The following is a 21,692-nucleotide window of genomic DNA, read 5'->3' on the forward strand; positions in this document are numbered from 1 at the left end:
AAGAGACAAACAATGGGAGAGGAAAGAAAAAGGATGGTGAGTGCTCTGATGTTTTATGATTTTGGATGTGGTCATGGAGTGGAATGATGATGGCCATGGATGCTTTAATAATCAGAATAAATCAAAGAGCTGATGCACGACTACAGTGCAGTTCAATGGCAAACACTTGTGAGTCTTTCGGTGGCGGTGGGTTTATGTATGAAATTATAACACCTTGACTTCAAAAATCAAATGGCAGGCATATTGACACATGCTAATGTAGCATAGAGAGTGTGCTCATCAAGGGCTACCCTTTTGTTTTCTATTATGTAAAGGCTAGATATTGATATTGGTAATTATTTTATTAATTTAAATTCTGATTTATTTATTGAATATCAATTATCATTGGATCCTTTTTACTTTTGTTAGCTGTTTGTTGTTTTTTATTGTTATTATTATTATTACTTCATGTGTTGATCATAGTCTTTGGACTGTTGCTAATTCGTGGTGACATAAGGCAACATGTCATAGCTGGCAATCACATGTACAGTGTGAATATACCACCTATGTCACTGACAGCACAAAAAAGTGCCAAGTAACTTTGATCCATGTGGAAGACTAAACAAAAGACAAATGTCTTTGGTCTGGTCTTCAGTGGCTCTTGAGTAGCTTACTGTGTAATTATCAATTGAAGGACGCAGCAGGAGAACACGGTTTGTGTTTTAGTTCTCTCAACAATCTTATACCCTTACCTAGAAAACTCTACCCGCACATTCCATGGGTCAAACACTCTTTAAACAGAACCATCTGAAAGCTATAAAATGTTATGCAATTACATAAACAGAAGACCAGTATGCAGGCTTAGTAGGGGTTCACAATGTCCTATCATGTACGCACAGTAAATGGGCTGACATTGGCCTTTTCTACATGTAAATGTTGTTACAATGGTAAGTAATGAAAATCAAATACTAAAGCATTCTAATATAACTAAAATAGAACAATTGTTTTACAGGGAACTATATAAAATGTCATAAAACATAATCGCACATTTGCATTATATACAGACCAATGACAGCAGCTTTTATGTAAAAAGCAGCATTATTTCAACAGAAGGCAAAGAAATAGTCAAATTAGTGTACCTGCCCTCTCTCCCAACTGATTTTAGAGACCTCGAATCCAAGATGGCATTACCTAAAGTTGCAAACTGATCCTCCACATGAGCACTGACAGATGATGCTGGCACCTCAAAATACTGTTCACTGCATGTAACCATTACCAAGCAAAGCTGACATTATTTACAATCATTTAGTTAAGGACGTGGGGCAGCTGGGGCCCATGAGGAAGAGCGGGTCGATCCCCAGCCCCTCCAGTCCTCTTGTCGAAGTGTCCTTGACAAGACACTGAACCCCAAATTGCTCCTGAAGCACAGCCTCAGTGTATGAAGTAATAGTGTTAAAGCACTCTGAGTTGTTGAAAAGACTAGAGAGGCGCTATATAGGTACAGTTCATTTACCATCACCATTTACCTGTGCTGCTGATTCATAAACTGTTGTTATACAAGCGTTTCTGGAATTTCCTCTTTCTCTACGTTGAATCATGCAGCTGCCTGATAAGGAAGGATACAGAATGAGACCACTGTCATATTTTAAACTTTATAAACATGCATTTGGGTCAGATTGACTGATTTTCTTTAACAACCCTGAAAAACCTTGAAAAAAAGCAATAAGCTAAATAATAAATATTTTTTCTTGTTCAGTGCTAACAATTTATCACTCAACCTAAAAACATATGCCTGGATCTGGTGCCCATTTGCTTTAACATACCCTCATATTAACACCTCGTCCCTCCTGCTTACTACAGACGTCTGTTTGAGAGGGTGCAAAGAAGATGAGCACATCAATGAAGAGGAGAAGTGATGAAGAGGGGTGGTGTGTGTGTGTGTGTGTGTGTGTGTGTGTGTGTGTGTGTGTGTGTGTGTGTGTGTGTGTGTGTGTGTGTGTGTGTGTGTGTGTGTGTGTGTGTGTGTGTGTGTGTGCGTGCATACATCTGAGGAAGCGGAGACTGGACTGAGGAAATGACACAGGCTAATGAATCAAATGTGGAGTGTTCACACATGGTGGCATGACCATTTTCAAAATGGTGGTATGACTCAACTGCCAAACTGGAAGTGTTTTACAAGCCCTTGGCACACACATATGACTGTCTGTGGAAGTTTGCTCATTTCTACAGAGGGCATTCAATCATCTACTGCCTCCATGGTGGTAGCTTTTGAGTGCTTACATACCAATCTAGAATTAGTTAATGATACACAACATCAAATCCATTAACTGCAGAATAAGATATCAAAACCCACCCAGAAGCAGCATTTATGGTTCTACCCTTCTGAGGGATTCCTCATGGGTAGGCCTGTGGTCCGTCAACATTTGTGTCAATACCAAAGCCAAAACAGAACACAGCTGGCAAAAATTAAGGCCCCCGAAATTCTATTACGGTAAAAGCCATTTTGCGTGTTCTCCAGCTTACATGGCGATTAAAACCTCATGGTAAATGCCAGGTGACCTTTTTAGTAAGCAGAGAGGGGAACAAATAATAGCAAAACATGGGAACATGATGAGACGGGCTGACAGACAGCATACAGACAGAACAACTCTGCTTCAAACACACACAGGCCTCATAGCTATGATGCAGTTGCAAAGAAGTAAAGTTTATTTGTGGGCATACAGACCAATATCATATACAATGTCTCAAAGGGCTTTGCTGGCCCACAACAGCAAAAGTGTCTGACCTGGACTCACCAAAATTCTCTAGGAAACAAGAAAATCCTTCTCAAAAACACGGGCACACAGCAAAACACAATAACGGGTTGGGGGTGAACACAGGACAAGGAAAATCAAAGAGAAATCCTTCCTCCATAGCAACATGGGGTGAATAGTAGCCGTAGGCGGGGAAAGGGCAATTACAAAGAGTGAACAGAAAGTTGCAACAGTAGAAAAAGTTGAAACCCAGCAGTGAGATTATAAAGCAACACATGCATACAAAATGAACGTATACACAATTTACAATGTGCTGGATGCACATGTACACGCTTGCCCACTCAAGCACAACACACGTTTTATCCTATTTGTCCTTCTGTGGCTGGATGGGGAGACAGGTGTGCACATGGTGGCATTCCGCCTGATATTGGATGCTAGGCTTGCTATACTGTTATCTCTCACATATCATTTCAATTACACTACTGAACTCAGGCACAGTGTAATTGCCTCAGCCATTAACTGAATATGTATGTGTGTGTGTGTGTGTACATGTGTGTGTGTGTGTGTGTGTGTGTACATGTGTGTGGGTGAGTTAGAGAGAGTATACTTGTAAATCCTCCAGGTCAGTGGGTTCACACATGAACACATTTTTTTTTTTCTGCTCAAAGAGGAAATTTGAGGGAAAGTGGCAGATGCAAAAACAGAGTAGTAAGGCACTGTTCATTCACTTTCTTGGCCACAAGGTCAATATAGTTTAGATGACATATAAATGTATCTGCATTTCTGTAGAGTGAATGAAGGCAGTAATGTAATTCTTCTATAATGTATGCACACATTACAGGGTACACAGTAAAACAGGTAATGTATTGTTTTTGTGCATTTCTATGCAAGTCTCTCAGGGGACTATTTCAAAATGATAATGTAAACTTAACAATGAAAATGTAATTCAAAAATAGCATTATAATTTTTCACATACCTACGTGTTATTTGAGGAAAAACTGAAATGAAAATGCAATAATCAAATTGATAATCGCTAATCATCACTAACACACATTATGCTCACATTATGTAAGGTGCAGCATCTTTACCTATACTACTTTAAATATAAGGCATGTGTATTAATACAACAATACATGTGTCTTACATGTCTTAATATATACTAGCTAGTTAGTGCCAGCTTTGTTTTCTTTGCCATTTGAGCAGACATGGAAATTGAACGTTACAGCCCAGAAAAATTAATCTGACACTCTTATGTTTGTCATGCAAACAAAAAGGTCTTGAGTGATTCACAGAATCAATATATGAATTGAAAAAATTATAAAATAACAATGTGGCATAAAATGTCACATGAAAATAAAATCTTACAGGTCACTAATATCCTAAAATTTGGCTCAAACACAATTGGTAGCACAAACCTGGGCACATGTGAGTGTGAAGAACTCATTTCCGCAACTTCATGATCATAGGCAGGTGTTGGATTATAATTTCACTGGAAATTTAAATGATGTAATAAATTCACATACTGTAATTCTAAATTCAGATTCAAATGATCACGTGCTGCATTGATATATCAACATATACCAATATACCCTTAAGTATATTTCTGTTCATCTGTCAGGACTCCTTTTAAACAAACAAAACACAATCTTTATATTAACAAACACATCACATGCTTTATATTTCCTGTGGGCTGCCAAACATGCTTGGGACTTCTTCTGTTAAACTGTCAGCACTCAACTCTCCACTGCCCACACTAAGCCCACATGTCACCTGCCTCTCTCTCTCTCACACACACACACACACACGCACATAAAAAACGTACAAAGCAATAGACAAACTGTGACATGGAACCTAATGCCACCTATGGCAGGAAGTTCAAAGTAAAAAAAAAAAAAAGAAGCTTGCATATAAGTGTGTTCGTGTGTGGGAGGGGGGTTGCATTTGACTTGTGGGGATTAACTAATGGCATCCAAGGCAGATATTTAGAGGTAGGAACAAAGCACTGTGGGAAATAGCAGGCTGAGTTGCACATAATTGTCCAAGTTTTTCTAATCAGGTAGAAGGACATCCCTTTGGACAACCCTGCTGAGGCATTGTGCTGGCAGAAAGACACATCATTTATTCATGAAAACAGTTTTTTTCAGGAAATGAGAGAGAAAGCTAAAATAGACTGGAATGGAATTGTGTGCATGTACTTGGACACAGAATCATTGCCATTATGTGCTCATAAACTCAATTCAGACTATCCTCATGTCAGTACAGTACCTACGCTTCACATGCACACTAATGTTCCACTATTATTTCGTTTTGCAAATATCTAAAATATGCAACGGGTCATGTAAACACTGTAATTTGTTTGGATATTCCATATGCAGCATTTTGAGATTAAGACATGTAAGATATATCTTAATTATTCTGGTTTTAGGAGCATTCTTTGAACATGTACACAGTGTATGTGGAATATAGATCTCATTTGTGGTTTTTACTGCAGTTTGCAACTCATGGCTTCTTGCCTTTTTTTACGGTCAGCTGTGCGTTGTAAACAAACCAACTAGCAAACAGTTCGCAAGACTGGAGAGGAGATTCATGTCCAAAGGAAAAGCCAACATTTCTCATCTACCGGTGAAAACTTTTAAACTTTTTGAAAGACTTGGATATCAGCAGGTTTTTGGCCTGTTGATATGGAAGAGTGACCCAAAATGGCAGAAACAGTTCCAGCTGTTCCACTACCAGAATAGTAATTTTCATTATTCATGTAAACGGCTTAGCAATTGTCTTGTATACTGTGTAAATAAATAAATAGATGGATAGATAGATAGATAAATAACGAAAGACAAAACAGCAGTATTATCTTGTAAACGTTGTTATAAATGTAAAATTTATGCTACATTCTAAAATTTAGTGTACCATTCATTGATCAACATCAAATATGGTACTTTTTTTTAATATGAAAATATACATTGCATGTATGTATATTTAATTCTACAGTATACTGGACAGATCTTTCTTGCTCATTTTACTATCCTAGCCATTGCCCAGAACATTAGCTTGTTCCGCTTGACTGAAAGGTCTTACTGCATTTCATCAGCACAATAACCAAAAGAAGGCAGCTCTCTATTTGATCTCTGATTCTGTGACACAGAAGTAGCAGCATATACTTGAACAAGACAAAGAACCATGCTAACAGCTCTGCAAGGCTACACTTAGGCTCAGTGGTGCTTTGTGCTTAATTCTAAAATTGGCGCGCCAATGTGCTCACAGTGACAATGCTAAAATGCTGATGTTCAGTAGGTATAATATATACTATATCCACCATTTTTGCTAAAAATTGCTAATTGGCACTTAATAATTGTTATAGGGAATGCCATTAGTTTTGCAGGTATTTGGTTACAACATGAATGTCTGCATCACATTTCATGGCAATGCATCCATTATTTGTGCAGACTTACCATTTAAAGCCACAAGTGATGAAATGTCTCAGTGGCCAAAGAGGAAATGTCACGAAATCATCAAAATAATCAGGATTCATTTCTGTAAAATAGAATTTTGTGCCAGTCCATATAGCAAATTTTAGTAAAAAAGTGACAAACCAACCAATGGCCGACATTAGAGCCATGCTGCCGGTGTGGCTAAAAAGTGTACTGCTCCAAGAATTGAACATTTGGTAGATGTAGTGATAACAGTCCCCTGCCTCAATCCGTCAATCAATCCAGCAAACAAATCCAAATTATATACAAATACAACAGACATTATTATCGGTGCCCCCAGTGGGAATTCAAATCCTAACCCTGGCAGTGTTTTCAGGTAAGCAGAAATAATGCGTTTCCAAAGTGAATAACCACTGCAGCTCCACACCTATAGAACCTATTAGCTTTAGCTTTTACTAATTTATTCCACAATATCTTTTTTTTTACAAAACATACTAAATGCATTGACTAATGAGGTTGCATATTGTTGAGCAGTAAATCAATGGCCAGCTCATTGGAACTATTACTGGTAAATTTGCAAGAGTAATAATAATAATAATAATAATAATAATACATTTTATTTATAGGCGCCTTTCAAAACACCCAAGGACACCGTACAAGACACAGATAAAAAACAAACAGTGAAAAGAAATAAGAGTATTACCTCGGAGCCTTACACTTATCTGAAATTAATCAACTTTCCTCCAGCTAATAATAATTGAGTTTTCACCCAGGCCATGTTATGATCAAAGATAAGATGTGGTATTAGAAGCTAAAGTAACATATAGGAAAGACAAGTTCAGCAGATGTAATGGGAAAATTGATTAATTATTTGATCATCCTTTAGGACAAATTTTATGTTTAATTTCACCTGCCAATCATACACTTCAATAATATTTCTGCAGCTCTGTGGACTGATGATATCATAGGCACAAGGTCAAATGAGGTAACAGCTGAATGGCATTCACCCCAAATAGCAAATATGCAGTTCCTCATTGTCAGTCAAACTAAGAGCTGTATCATGCAAACACATTTTTTCCCTCATTCAATATGAATGTCCTGAGCAACTGTCCACATTCAACAGCCCCGTCTTACTTCTGCTATGGTTGATGGCCCTGAATGTTCATTAGATTCTTTGTGTCAGACCTTCCTGGGCTCCTCTGCAGAACTATGTGGCACACTGGCTCTGACAACCTGAGAGTGATGTGCTGTTTGACAATGGGCTGCCCCTGCATTTTATGCATAGCAAGAAATTGGGTCAGGTGTGATGGTTCGTCACAGGCTAATGGCCCCCTGGATCCATGTCTGCCATTTTGATGCGACCCGTGTGTGGTCTGTTTTTACTGCCCCTGGCTCCTTTTACTGTGGTTCTGTCTCCCCTTGGGTCTGTACTTGGCACTAAGAATAGACCTGTGGGTGTTGACAGGCTGTTGGCTTGTGTCTCACTGAGATGCTGCACTGTATTGACTGCTTGATGTGCACTGCATCCTCCACCTGCTGTATCACAAGACTGCTGGGCTCTGGTTGCTTCAGCTGGCTCTGTGGAGTAGACTTGTGTAAGGTGAGCAATTGTTGATTGCCTCTTACACTGAGACCACCTAACTTTCCCAGTATGCTGGCTAGTATACGAGTCGTGTGCTGGTCATTTCATGTGATTTTTTTTAAAAGATGTCAGTCAGGCTCATAACTGGGTATGTGTCGCCCTTTCACATACGGTGGCAAAGCTTATGTAAAATAGAAATGAGGTTATCTGTTGTACAGGTGAAGTTCTCTGTAGCCACAGAACTCTCTTCACATGGTTAAATGAGAAGTGCACTGGCATCTTTTAGGTCAAGGTAGGCTTTTTGATGAGGTATTTAGGACACATTACCATGGTAATGTATCGAATTAAAACGTTCACTTTAGGGTGGATAAACAATTAGAATCACCTTTCAATATAATGCAATACTATTCAAAAATGGGAAAATACATTGATTTTGGACAATTATAACTCTGGTTCTGTTTTTTGTTGTGCATTGTCAGCAACAGGAGCACGAATAAAGTATCAGCAGCAAAATGTGTCCAGGTAATGATTATTATAGATATAATATGAATGATTATGAATAAATACAGGCAGGGTTGTTGGTCCTTTCCTGTTTAATTAATCCAGAGAGCAGTTCCATCATGAGTAAATACTTATTTGTACCACTTTAACTGTTTGTAATGCCCTGATTTGCAAAGTGAGACTACTCAATCCCAATTTAATGCTTAAATGCATTTTAAATTGATTTTTAACTAGTGCCAAATTCAACAAAGATCAAGTCCAGACCACCATAACTTGTGTCAGTGCCTTTATAACACACGAAGATCTCATTAGTATCCTTATAACTGATGAGGACAAAATGATCCACAACACACAAAGATAAATGAAAAGGAAGGCACTGAGGGGCAGCATCCTTATCGTGTCTTTATTACAGTTCCAGCACAAATCCATTAATGTGAGTTAGAGGCTCCGTGAACACACATTAAGTGTCCATATCTACATAAGGGACACGGAGGGAGTGTCATGGTTATGGAGAGACAAAAAAAAATGAAACCAGGAAAGTCTAGACCTATGGCGAAGAGAGAGACTAACAATGTGCGTGTGAAAAGGCAAAATGGGAAAGGAGGCAAAAAGGAAAAGGGAATGCAGAAAGCCCTTGGCCCCCTGCCTGCAATCTGCAATCTGCTGATGGCGAGGCTCGTGACGAGGAGATGCACAGCGTCCATTTTTAGCGATGAGGTCATCTTTAATTAACAAAACAAAGAGAGTCAGCTGTGTCACTCCAATCTGTTATCTTCACCCATGCTCAAGGACACCGTTTATCTCCATATAATTCAATCTCTTTGAATGAGGGCTTATCGACGCATTGGGGGGCATTCTTGGTCTCAACCAATAATGGAGCTGTTACATAAACAGGGGAGGGGGATACCACTGACCCTGGTTGCAGAAGAAAGGGGGACATGAGGAAAGAAGAGAGGTATGAGGTATGTGACAGCGGAGGAGGGTAAAGCACAGGAAGATCCACATGCCATGTATCCCAATAAACTGGCTGCGAGAGCTGGGAGGAGGAAACTGGAACTAAAGTAAGGGCAAAGATCAAATGGCTAATCTGTTTCTCAGTCCAACAGTGCCAGCATGAGGTGACATCATTGCTGTGTAACCCTCAGCTTTGCTGCTGTCTGTTCACCTCATCCACTCTTTTATATTGTAATCTCTCCTTTCTTTCCTGTATCTTTCCTTTTCCGTCCATTTTCTGTCCGATTCCTCTGACTTGACTGTGTCGTTCCACGTTTTCATACGATCTCCTCTCACTTTCTTGTTCCTGACAATTTCGTGTAATTCCACTGCTCTGCCCTGCCCTCAGTTGTTCTATGTACCGCAGACACAGGTATCATACAGCAGTGATGCAACACAGAGAGACGCACAGGTTTTTAATTAGCGTTAAGTGCGTGCGTTTGTGCGAGAGTTGTGGGAAGCACAGCGCTACGGTGACGAACGCATTCACAAAAAAAGTGTCATCTCAGCATAACTGCAATTTAAGGACAAGCCACCCAAATTAGCAGCTGACGAGACAATAGAGGGATTGTAAAAAATGGAATAATGGAACCCAGAAGCATTCTTAATTCAGCCAATAAGGGACACTTTTGGTTAAATCTTTTATTAGACAAAGAAATGTCATAATATTTTTGGCAGCTTCCGTTTTTGTTTTTTTTCTGGGGTCTCCCAGTGAGATAGACAAGAAACAGAGCTGAAGGATGTCTGGCATTATAGTGTAGGTAAGCCACTAATTATTCCCATACAGTGGAAATAGACTTCTGCATCCTTTTGTAAAACAATCTGCAGTTGCAACCACTGTATAAGGTGTTCAGTTTCAAAGTAGATGTTTTAATGGTAGAGGCTGATTACCTGGCTGTGGTGCCTGAGATAACTAAATATTTAAAGGAAACCAGCTTATTACTGATCTAATTACAAATGACAAATTAAAATATCCCGTTAAAAGGTCATGTGCCAAATGTAAATATATTATCTTCAGCACTAAAAGTCACAAATTCCTTGTTGCCTTGTCACTTGTTTTTGACTGATGAAGATATCAAAGCTTTTTCAAGCATTTGTTCATTTTAATGCTCTTATCAAATTTCTTAATATCATCTGTGATCCTCAATATCTTCTTACATATCACAGCTGGTTTGACCTATTGCTGTAGAGGAATGCTGAGCCCCACACTAATGCATCAGCACTGCCTATCTAACCGGCTTTGCTGTGAATGCTGTCTCTGCCTTGGTGTGCCATCTAGAGGCCTGTGTGAGGCCCGGTGAAGTGGATCATTCATATCCATCACTGATGTGACTGAAATCAGAGTTGGAGCAGAGGCTTGTTAAATAAACTACACAAGGGTCCAAGGCTCTTAAGATATGAATGAGTGGTCTGAAATGTAAGACCGAGTATAGTACCCAAGACTCCATAGGCCTATCTTATCAATTGTTCATTAAAATAATGGCAACAATACCCTTCTCCTGAAATGGTAAATTGGTTTACTTACTTGTTTGATATACGTATTATTACGGTGAGTCATCAAGGCAACAATAAACTTTTAAACCTTTTATCCGACGTATCTTTATCTGCTTTTCAAATGTGCCGATTCTATTGATGCGGCTTACTGTGTATAAGATGGTAGATAATTAAATATTATTCACAGATAGGGTTTCCAGAATATGATGCTTTTCCCTCCATTGTCGGTCACTAGGTCCACTAGGTGTAAGAAGAGAACAGGGAGGGATAAAATAGAGGTGTATGGTTTGCTAAGGAGTTAAAATACTGATGCTCAGGGTTTACTTTATGTATAATTGGGATTCAGACAGTCAGTGCCCTCTAACAGGGTCTACAATTACAAGCTAAATTACTCTCCTCTGCCAAGCCAACAAAAATTTACATTTGAATTTGCTTGCCAATCGGGATGAGTTATCATGTTTGGAGACTGTGCATGGCCATTAAAACTCACCTTTGCGTCTGCACTTGAATGCACCCTATGGAGACGATTAACTGCAATCTGGGATGACCTCATCTTCACCTACGCTTCATCTCAGTAAGTCGGTGCCTCCTTTGCATTACTGGCCTTGTAGAAACAGGTGATCCCTCTCTGTCTGCTCCATCTGTACATCTGGCACTAGCCGTATTCCGGACTTCTTCTATGCTAACCCAGTGGGGCCCGGTTCTTGGCAGTAAAAACAGTGTCCGCAATACTGCCATTCTCACTGTTAAATTTTTCAAAACAAAGACAGAATGAATGTTGTGAATAAGACGCCCTCCACGGACTCAGCGGTAGAAGCCCCTGCTTCAAAAATTCTCGATTCTCTGCCTTACTATTGCACACGCTGACATGCTATGTTGAGTGCACAGCTTCTTATCTGCAATAGAGTTCCTGGGAACCCCCTATCAAAGCAAATTGGTTTTTGATTGTATCTCACCCTCCATTTAAGCACGCTCCTAAATCGTAGACTGCTCAGTTCAGTGGATTAATGTTAGGACAGTTTCAATGGATTACTAACCCTGCGCTAACCCTGCATTGTGGACTACAAACTAACTTTTGCAAACTACATGATGGCTTCATTGCACTCCCTGTCTCTTTAAATGGGTTTTACCGTGTCCCCACCTTCAACTTTACTGCAAGGATGGGTCGATTGTTCTGAGCTGAGATCATCACAGCTTGTCCATGGACCTGCCTTGGGTGTGTTGGGTCTGTCAAAATGGTGGGATGTCTGAGTCCCTGTGGACCTTCTGCACTGACAAATGGACAGTGAATGTGGAACAATGCCTCGGTCTCTTCAGGGACCAACAGGAATGGTTGACAGCATCCCTGTGTTTTTGCAGAATAAGGTTGAGTGTTGCTATCCTAATTTCTGTTGTTATCACAGTCAGTCATGGTTTATAGTGGGTTCTCACTGGTAGGAATGCAGTGATGCAGTTCCTTTAGGATGGCAGGGCTTCCCACTATGTCCCCTGAGCTTACAGAGCTAGAGGATTAGAGGTCTTTTTAATTCAAGATAAACTAAACTGACCGATAAAAAGATGATGTCAACAGATGATAATCACCAATAAAAAAGGAAAACAACTCGAGATGTGATTTTAGGTGTTGCATATTTTCATAGGTAGTGGAAGATTCTCTCTCAAACCCTGTACAACCATGTCTGACCTGGGTGTACTGCAGGCAGTATATCAGTAGAGCATCAGTACAGCATCATGTCCATATATAGAGATATATGAACTAAGGGCTCAGCTGCTCTCCTTGCACATCAAAGCGGCAGGTCTATCTTTAAGCCACTGTTGACCTCAGAGGGAAGATTTATGAGTAACCAGCTAACTTTTACTAAACAGCACTGATAACTGGGGCGATCTAAAGGGACTGGAGACAGGGGCCTTGCTGCTCATGGCTTGTGCAGATGTGAGAGCACCAGGGTGATGCTACAAAATGACCTAATCCCTCTAAAGCACTCCTCATACACAAAAAGAGAAGATAAGAAGATAAGGTGATAGAGAGGAAACGGCGAGAGATGTTTACTCAGGTCCATATTTTCTCAAATCAAGGTGAAGAGACAGGTAGAAGGGCAAACTGTCTGGCCTGTGTGTGCATATTCGGATGTAATGAATGAATGACAATGCATTTGTGTTAAGATTCGGAAGTCAGTCGCAATATACAGAGCAAGAAAGTCAGAAATGGCCAAGACAGGATGAAAAATGGTTGATCCTTATACCAGCCATTATAATGATTGAAGGTTCATAACTAAAGGCACCTCCAACAACACATTCAAAGCTTGACATGACCTTTCCAACAAGCATTGATAGACCACTGCAAGAAAATGTGCACCCCTATGTTGAGGCGTAATATCACATCTATAATGTGCATCAAGCAAGAGGGAGGCACATTAGCAACATTTCTGGATATTAGCTTAGAAGAAGATACCATTCACTGTCAAGATTTTCAAGGACTCTATGATTGCATCCATTCATGCAGGAAGCTGTTACGGATGAAAAACCCGACTGAAAAGGGTGGCATATTACATCATTTGAATCAGCTTATTAACATGGATAAAACTGTTTGGTTTTGGTTTTAAAAAGACAACTTATCCTCACATATCCCCACTGAAGTGATGAAATTCGTGAATGACTCTTACTCTGTTGATGTTGCTAGGGAGTTTTTGAGGTCTACATCAATCAGCAAAGGTACATTCACATATACAACCATTAACTCAAAGATATATGGCTCGACCTAGGTAATTGGTAGCCACTAAACTTGATTTCTTGATTACATCTGCGTATATTAAGTAATTTATAAAAATAGAATTTTAATTAATAAAAAACTACCTGCAATCCACTTTATATCAAGCTGTTTGGATGGCCCTGAAAACAGTAGGATAGGTGTAGGTGGCATACAATGTTTTCCCAATGAGATGAATCTCTGGAATCATTTCCCTCTCACAAATAGACAAGCCAAATCTGTGGAAACCGTCCAACAAAGACCTATTTATTCTGATTGTTAAATGAATGACCCTAACAATATCCACCTCTGGAGGGATACAGCATATTCTCATATCCTTGTCTAGACAGCACTGACATAGAAACATGGCTTTGGGAACCCAGTGAGAGCTGCATCCAAGTGTCTGCATCTCAACGCTCACTCTCTGTCTGCCATCTGTATGAGTGTGCACATGGCTGAATGTGTGTGCTCTGAGTGTGTGACTCATGCTCAGCATGGCTGAGTGTCTGTGTGTGGCTGTCTGTTTATCTTTCCTCTCTCTCAGACACCAGCCTGAAGCAGTGTTTCAACTTGGCAATGGATGTGCGCGCAGCCTCGGCTTCTGCGGATGTCGACACGGACTGAATCCCATCCGCTGGATGTATGCGCTGACATTACTACTGATGATGTAGGCAGTGGTCAAAATCCCATCTCTCCGTCCCACCATCTTTATCTGCGTCTCATCTACCTTCTGATTTCAATGGGACTGTCCTTTGTGCTGTTTTGTTCCAGCACATATTGCAGCCAAGGCGTCTTTTTTTTGCCCTGGCCTGCCCGTATATTTTCCTTTTGAAATTATTTTAAAATGTATTCAGCAACTGTATGCTATGTAAAATGCTGCAGTTCTAAAAAATATTATTCGTGCAGACCAGCAGAACTACCGTCTTTGTGCTTCACTTGGATCTTGTTTTCCATATCATTTTCTCTTTAACATTTAAAAATTGAACCTGAACACCTCACACTGCTCTATTTTGCCAAACATCAGGCCTGACTAAGTCCTGGATCAGGATTTTTCCCTATGATTGTCGAGATTGTCAAATACAGTTTACCGTAAATCAGCCGAATAATCCTTTAGTGTGTACCCACCCTTAGATGTTAGATGGAGAATAAGGCTTGACTGCAAACTCACTGGTTAAAATCATCACACAGTCTTGGAAAATATGAACTGGGAAAATTAAGGAGAAACACTTGCTTTCCACAAAACCACTAAGATGCCCTTGAGCAAAGTATTTATCCAAGTATTTATCCACAAACTGCTCCATTAGATGTGCTCAGTGGCCAACAGTACAGGACTGGTTTCACTGGCAGCTTCAACAGGGGAATCTGACTGTGTGTGTGTGTGTGTGTGTGTGTGCAAAAGTCAAGAGGACCACTCCTGAGAAAAAGCACTGAGGAATGACTGAACTTGAGAGCATGAGATGATTTTAGTACTTGCTACCTTGTGTATCCTAAAGGTGAGCAGGGTTTAAGGCGACTCTGGACGTTTGGTGTTATTTTACAGACTTCCATTTCCAAGTGCCTCAAAGATGGTCCTTAAATAAGAGGCCAGCAATGGGTACAGGGAGTACAAATCCAATAATTTGAAAATAAGTCAGAGTAAGTGTGAGAAAATGACACGTCTGAAACACTACAGCTTTTATTTGCTGAGTCCAGAGAACAAGATCTCATCATTTTAAGAGGCCCCTATTATTTCATAAATCGACCCCTGCAATGACTTCCAAGTTTGTATCAGCAATCTTGATCCACCCCACCCCCCTTCCCCGTTCTGGAGAACAATGAAGGTTTTGTGTGGCTACACTTTTCAGTATTTGCAGTGGAAGTAGGAGCTACCCAGATGCATACCTATACTGTTCATGATACATGATGTTTCCACTGAAGGAGAACACAGCGTCTGCAAGAGTTTCCTGCCAATTAATATAGCCAATTCCTCTGCGAGAGGGTCATATACTAAACGCACTGCACTCAACTAAGTTAGCGTTCTTTTTTTTTTTACTTACTAAAGTTCTATTTCAACTTTATCAAGATGCTTAAAGACAGTTGGGAGGAAACAAGACAGACATGACAGAGATAAATAGTAAAAAGGCAAAAGACAAAGACAATGACTTCTAATCTGTATTATACTGTCTGTTATGACATGATTTATAGTGGTGACTGGCACATTGCAGAGTGAGTCACCCATACCATCTGCCCCTTCGTACCTCACCTCTGCCAGCATGCCTGTGTCTAGCTGTCTGTACCCTCTCTTTGCTTGCTGGTGCCCACGCTTCATCAGCATTCCTCCCAGGGGTGATGGATGGCCTGTCCATACTTCCCAATGACTAAAGCTAGCTTCTTCCAGACCACCTCATTTCTCCAATATTATTAAATTCCTTCCCATCACCCTTCCTCTGACTCACCCCAGTCCCTCGTCACAGTCATGACCACTTCCACAATGGTCAGCACCATCTATGGTACTTGATAAATTACCCTATGTCATCTTCTCCTATCCTCTGTCTATATTCCTCCCTCTGTTCAGTATCTAGACCAAAATTTTAGCCTCATTCCCTCCAAATGTAACTTAAACTCAACCCACTGACACATCTTTATAGTTTCATCTACCTGTGGCATTCAACTCTCCTTTCTTTCACTGGAATTTCCCTCTTCATCTTTCATCATCATTTTAAAAGAATACTCTTGTGAGGAGAAAATGCAAAAGAAGGTTAGACGAGGCAGAAAGATAACTTAGTTCAGATTCCAGCTTGACTAAGGCATGGCTCACCATTGCTTTCCCAGCTGATATGGGATCAATCAATATGTGACCTCAAATGTCCCAAAACAAATAACTTCAACCAAGATATTGCATAGTACAGTAAGTTTCATTTTTACAAAGGTAAAATAACTGATTTGACCTGGTTTTGGCATGGAGGAGAAAGTTCAAATCACATCAAACCGTCAACAGACAAGCTAATTTCATCACAGCATGGCACTGAAAGCTAAACAGTTTAAAAAAGGAAATCAACTCAGGCTTGGAATTTAGTTTTTCTACCTGTGTAGACCTCTGCCTCTGAAGGATCCTCCACTCGTTTATGCTGGATGATGTAGTCAGAAACTTTGCAGCCAATAAGAGGCTCCACGTCCATCCACTCCAGGGCCACCATTGTGCTTGAGGGCTCCAAGTAAGGGGCTAGGCGCAAACTGATGAAGCAACATAAAGAAGGTAAGGTTCAAGATGTGGATAAGTATTGACAATGAGATCAAAAGGCTACCACAACTGTTTGTTGCCCTCATTTTGTGAAATTTCAAATGAATCTCTGTGTATGCATGTGTCCATTGCCTTAAGTACAGATGTAAACCTAGTGGTCATTGTTCTATTGAGTTGTATTGATTGGAGACTGCCTATATCTCATTGGATTACAAGATGGCAAACAGTCGCTATTATGCCACCTGTTCTCCAGCAGTGCTTCAAAAGAGATAAAATAACTATATTTCCATGTTGCCTGCCCTTCAGCTGTATTTGTCACAATGGCTGAGAGACGTAGGTTATCCCTTTTTTCGTAAAAAACATGCCGCTTGCTTTCATCCTCAATAATAATACTAATACTACTAATAATAATAATAGGTGCTGCAGGTTTTTATTGGCCTTACACCCCCACACTGGCCTAAGTTGGAGATTTGGCTGCTGTAGTGACCATTCACGGGTCCTTTTGTGCCAGCAGGCATGGGCTCAGGGAAAGCCTGACCAAAACTCTGGCTGTGGCACCACGCCCTTCCTCTCCCATTCCACAACCACAATCCACAAATAAAACAATACCCTAACCATCATAAAAGCCTCTCAAACTACTTGTGCATTACTTGTGCAGCATAATCTCATGCATCAATGCGTATATCCTGAATATTAGTACGTTTGTTAAACTATAGCTAAAGAGTTGAGACCAGCCTTATTACAACATCCACGTAGTAGCTGTTCTGCAGATTTGATCATATCACATATTCATCAACAGAGCCCAGTTTTTGTGGAATTTTATATGCGATATTTAGAATTTTTCACCATTTAACCTTGCCATCAGACAGCCTTTTCCTTTGGCACTACATTTTCTCAACCATAGAACTGTATTCCTGCACATCAGCACACCTACGCTGCTGATGCTGGTGGTAATATTGATTTCAAATTGAATTGGTCTAGCTTCAGGAATATTCAGAAATTCAAAGAGCCAGGCACTTTGCTTAAAAAAATCACCACACTGGATGCGAATTAATTTTGTCTTGAACCCCTGAATCCTCTCCTGCAGCGACACTATATTTTATCCTTGTTAAGCTTTTAATGTTAGTCTACACTGTTGCCAATAAACATCGCCTCTCATTCATTCTAGAATGTCATATACTAATGGGCATATTTTATTTTCATTCTTTAATTGAACGCATTTATTGTTGCCTTATCCACTGGAGCCTTACCCTTTCAACTTCCTGTTTCTCTTGTGAAATTCTCAGGGCAACGATAGCTGGGTTGGAAGTCTAAGAAGTATTATTAGGACACCTTGGATGAGAGCATGTTCTTTTCAGAGGGTGTAAGGGCCGACTGACAGCTACTAGAACATTGGGGACTGTGCTTGTGTCTACAACTTTCTCAAGTCCCCCAGGAGTCAGTAGAGACAGGTATGTGTCTATGTGTGTGCATGTCCATGCGCATATGTGAGTGTGCCTGTGGTGCATCGGTGCATGCATCCATGAAATCTCTCTTGTGCATGAATTCCTAGGTGTCATGGTGTCACCTTACACTTACATTGGCTGCCTGAGGGGACTGCAGTTAGGCAGGCCATCTTTGCTGAAGGCACTCAGGTCACAGCGACACCAGTTATCAATGACATCGCCCTTTCCAGCACACCAGTATGAGCTCATTGTGGCGCTCTTGAAGGCCTATAAAGGGTAACAGGTGAGAGAAATGCAATTATCTCTTGGAACATGCGTTTCCTGTCCATCTACGCCTACCCCACCCCCATCTCAGGACACCTTCTCCACCAGTGCCTTCCATATCCCAGAATATACACAGGGGCACATTCATGTACCTCTGTCCATATGATGACTCCCCATTGACTATATTGTTTTTCTCCCCATCCTTTGATATTAACCATAAATGCTAACACATCAAACCCCAATCTTACCTTAATAGCCCTTTGATGAAGTAAGGACTGGCCAAAATCTCCTCACTTTGCAAAATATCTGCAATATAGTCTCTGAAGGTCTAGAACTCAAAATGTGTCTCACAAAGACACACGGGTATATACACACACACACACACACACATACACACACCCACACACAAGGAATGACCTTTTCATACCCACCGTTCCCAATTACCGGAAGGCAGGAACATCTCACTAACATCGACAAGCTTACGCTGTGATATCATAGATGCACTGTGACTTTTATGATGGAGGTGTGAAAGCCATGACACTCCCCACCTCCTCCGTTCTATGTGTATGTTTGTGTGCGAGTGAGGATCAGTTGGTGGTGTTGTCGGTCTGTCTGTGAAGGGAATGGGGGGGGGGCGTGGGTGGAGGGGGGCGGGGTGTTAGCAGATGACATCATCTCTTAACATCTTCTTGTGCTGCTTCATTAACAGGCAAAGGGAAAAAATCAAAGGCAGAAGCTCAGTCATCCTCTAAAAGGCAGCAAAATGCCAATATAACCGTCAAAGCAATAAAATATAATGTCAGGGCTTTCCCTAAAGCCACAGGCATGATAGAGAGCGAGTTCAAGGGAGTTCGCAAGCACTCTGGCTCCCCCTGTCACACTATGGATCAATGGAGCACTCAGTTATTTATGTGGTCTCACTGGCTGGCAGTGCTGCCTCATGCAGACAACTTTGGAGATGTAGTTGATCATGGTCACAAAAATAGGACACTGGAACCATGCGGAAACATTATCACTGGGTACCAGGCATCCAACAAAGAGCAGAGAGAAGCCACTCCTTTGTTCCAATACACCATGACATTCACTTATCCCAAAGCAAAGGAACTGATGAGACCACACACATCTTTAAGACGACGGCGCACATGCAGTGTGTACACTTGGGCACATACAAACACGCACGTATGAACGCACACTCCAATTAAGGAATGATTTCCACAGTCGGTTGTTTCATTTCATTGGAGAAATGCCAAGGAAGATTTCTGCAGTGTGTTGATTAGTGAAAGTGATATTTGAGATGACTTTGGGTATAGTCCTGACCAGAAAGGCAGACGGCTTGGCCAAAAAAAGAGTCAGGGTATGCACTCAGAAGCTGATGTTAGCATTTCCACAACACTGCATTGTTAGCTGTAAAGGAGGCTCAACAGCCTTTCATGGGAACTGACTTCTTCCACTACCAGTTGCTTTCACTCAAGGCAAAATATCTTGGGAGTGAAAGTGACCTAAATGAGCAGCAGGGCAAGAAAGAGTGAAAACTGAAACAGTTTTCTACTGAACAGTAGAAAATCAACAAGATGAACAAAGGAAACAAAGGTGTGAAAAAAGAAGACCCCCAGCCATTAAAGCACTCCCCACCTTACTGTGGAAAAGGATCAAGATCTTTCAGCAGTCAAGGCTTTCCCATTATTTATCCTCCAACACAAGCCCCTCTAAATGAGCATGCTGAATGAGCAGTTATTATAGGGGGTAGGCAAGCACTGTAATCCATGGCCATATAATAACCCCCTGGAAAACCAAAAAGGGGAAAAAGGTAATTACATTTCTCCCCCCTTGCCTGAACCCATGTAGCTAACTGCTGCCAGAAAACAACAGCAGCAGGGGTCTTGCCACCTCATGTCAATGGGAAGCAGGCCACAGACAAAGCCAACAAGAAAAACCTGGACTCAAGGTCTGTGCACGCACACAGACTAGACAAATATGAGAAATGAGAAATGACCTCCGCTGCTAGGGGCAAAAGAGAGAAAGACCACAGGACCGCCATGCATTTACCACCACCAGATTCCTAGAAAAACCCCATATGGGTCTGTGCGCTTGATTGCATGGCTGCACATGTGAAAAATAGACAAAGCGATTACCGCCATGTTTATGTTTGACGAGTAATGCAAGCCAGTCTCCACTGGGTAAACAGGGAATCTAATTGTGGTTTAGACAATCAGGTGGGGGTTGGGCTGGGGGCACAGGAGGTAGAACAGAGATGAGGATTTAGAGAAAAGCAAGAGCTAATGCATGTCAAGTGATAATATGTCAAGTGTGTGGTGGTGCGGACAGCAATATGTCCTGCTAGTGCATGAAAAAAAAACAAGGCTGGGTCAGTAAGGTAGTCAGATGAACAGACACATTGAAATGCCCAGCAGAGAGTGCATCTGTGTTCAATGCAGCTACTTGATAAGTCATGGCTAAAAAGAGGAAGATACCCTATACTGTATTGATTAAGCACAGATCATACATTTCCCAGAACACTATAGATCCATATACATTATGTGTTGGCCAGATAAGGGTAAGAGACAAACCATATCCATTATGCGTCATATTAGAAAACCAGGTGTTTTGACAAAGATGGCCCTATTTGAGCACTGACTGTAACCATGTAAGACAGTTTTTGTGCAGTCATGACAGATCTGCTTTCAGGAACTGGTGATGCCCCTATGGTTACAATAACACATGGTTCTATCGTTTCACAAATATGCCACAATTCATCTCCATTGACCTTATCGATACTGAGCAAATTGAGCTGAAATGTAATCACCCCCTGCACTGAACAAAAGACAAGATCAGTGAACAGCAAGGCCACTGAGCATCAGCAACAACTCCAACTGCAAATTCCAAGCCGTGACATCATTTAGACCCTGCAGACTCACTGGCACCAAAATACTATTTGGACCTTTCTCTTTCATAGAAGCCTGTCGTGACTTACAAGAAGGCAAGGAAGGCCATTGTGACCTCTTTAATGTATTAATCTGTTTGTCTAGTCTAAGCTGACCACATTACTGTCCGTCTTCGGAGGCTAATACATGAAAACACTGGCCAGCTGGCCCACAGTATTGATTTATAAGATGATCACCAGTGGTGGTAAAGAGTCTAAGTCAGCACACACAGGACACCATCAATAGTGACCTAAGCGTGTAAGTCTGTGTGTGTGCGCACACACACGAATGCATTTACGTAGCCTCTCCAATCATTCAGGGCTAATGGTGTTAACAAAGGAACCAATGGGCTGGTTCTAGGAACCTTGT

General features: G+C 40.9%; 1 protein-coding gene across 1 annotated transcript in view; it reads right to left on the minus strand.

Annotated features, from left to right (window-relative positions):
- LOC139218828 (astrotactin-2-like) overlaps positions 1-21,692 on the minus strand; it is a 251,718-nt gene that overhangs the window by 21,803 nt on the left and 208,223 nt on the right. Inside the window, exons 18-19 of the mRNA XM_070850535.1 lie at positions 18,272-18,405; positions 16,538-16,686 (exon numbers count right to left, since the gene is read on the minus strand). Of these exons, the coding sequence (XP_070706636.1) occupies positions 16,538-16,686; positions 18,272-18,405 (283 nt within the window). The remainder of the gene's footprint in view (positions 1-16,537; positions 16,687-18,271; positions 18,406-21,692) is intronic.

The sequence above is a fragment of the Pempheris klunzingeri genome, chromosome 19 (genome assembly GCF_042242105.1).
Source record: "Pempheris klunzingeri isolate RE-2024b chromosome 19, fPemKlu1.hap1, whole genome shotgun sequence".
NCBI lineage: Eukaryota > Metazoa > Chordata > Actinopteri > Acropomatiformes > Pempheridae > Pempheris > Pempheris klunzingeri.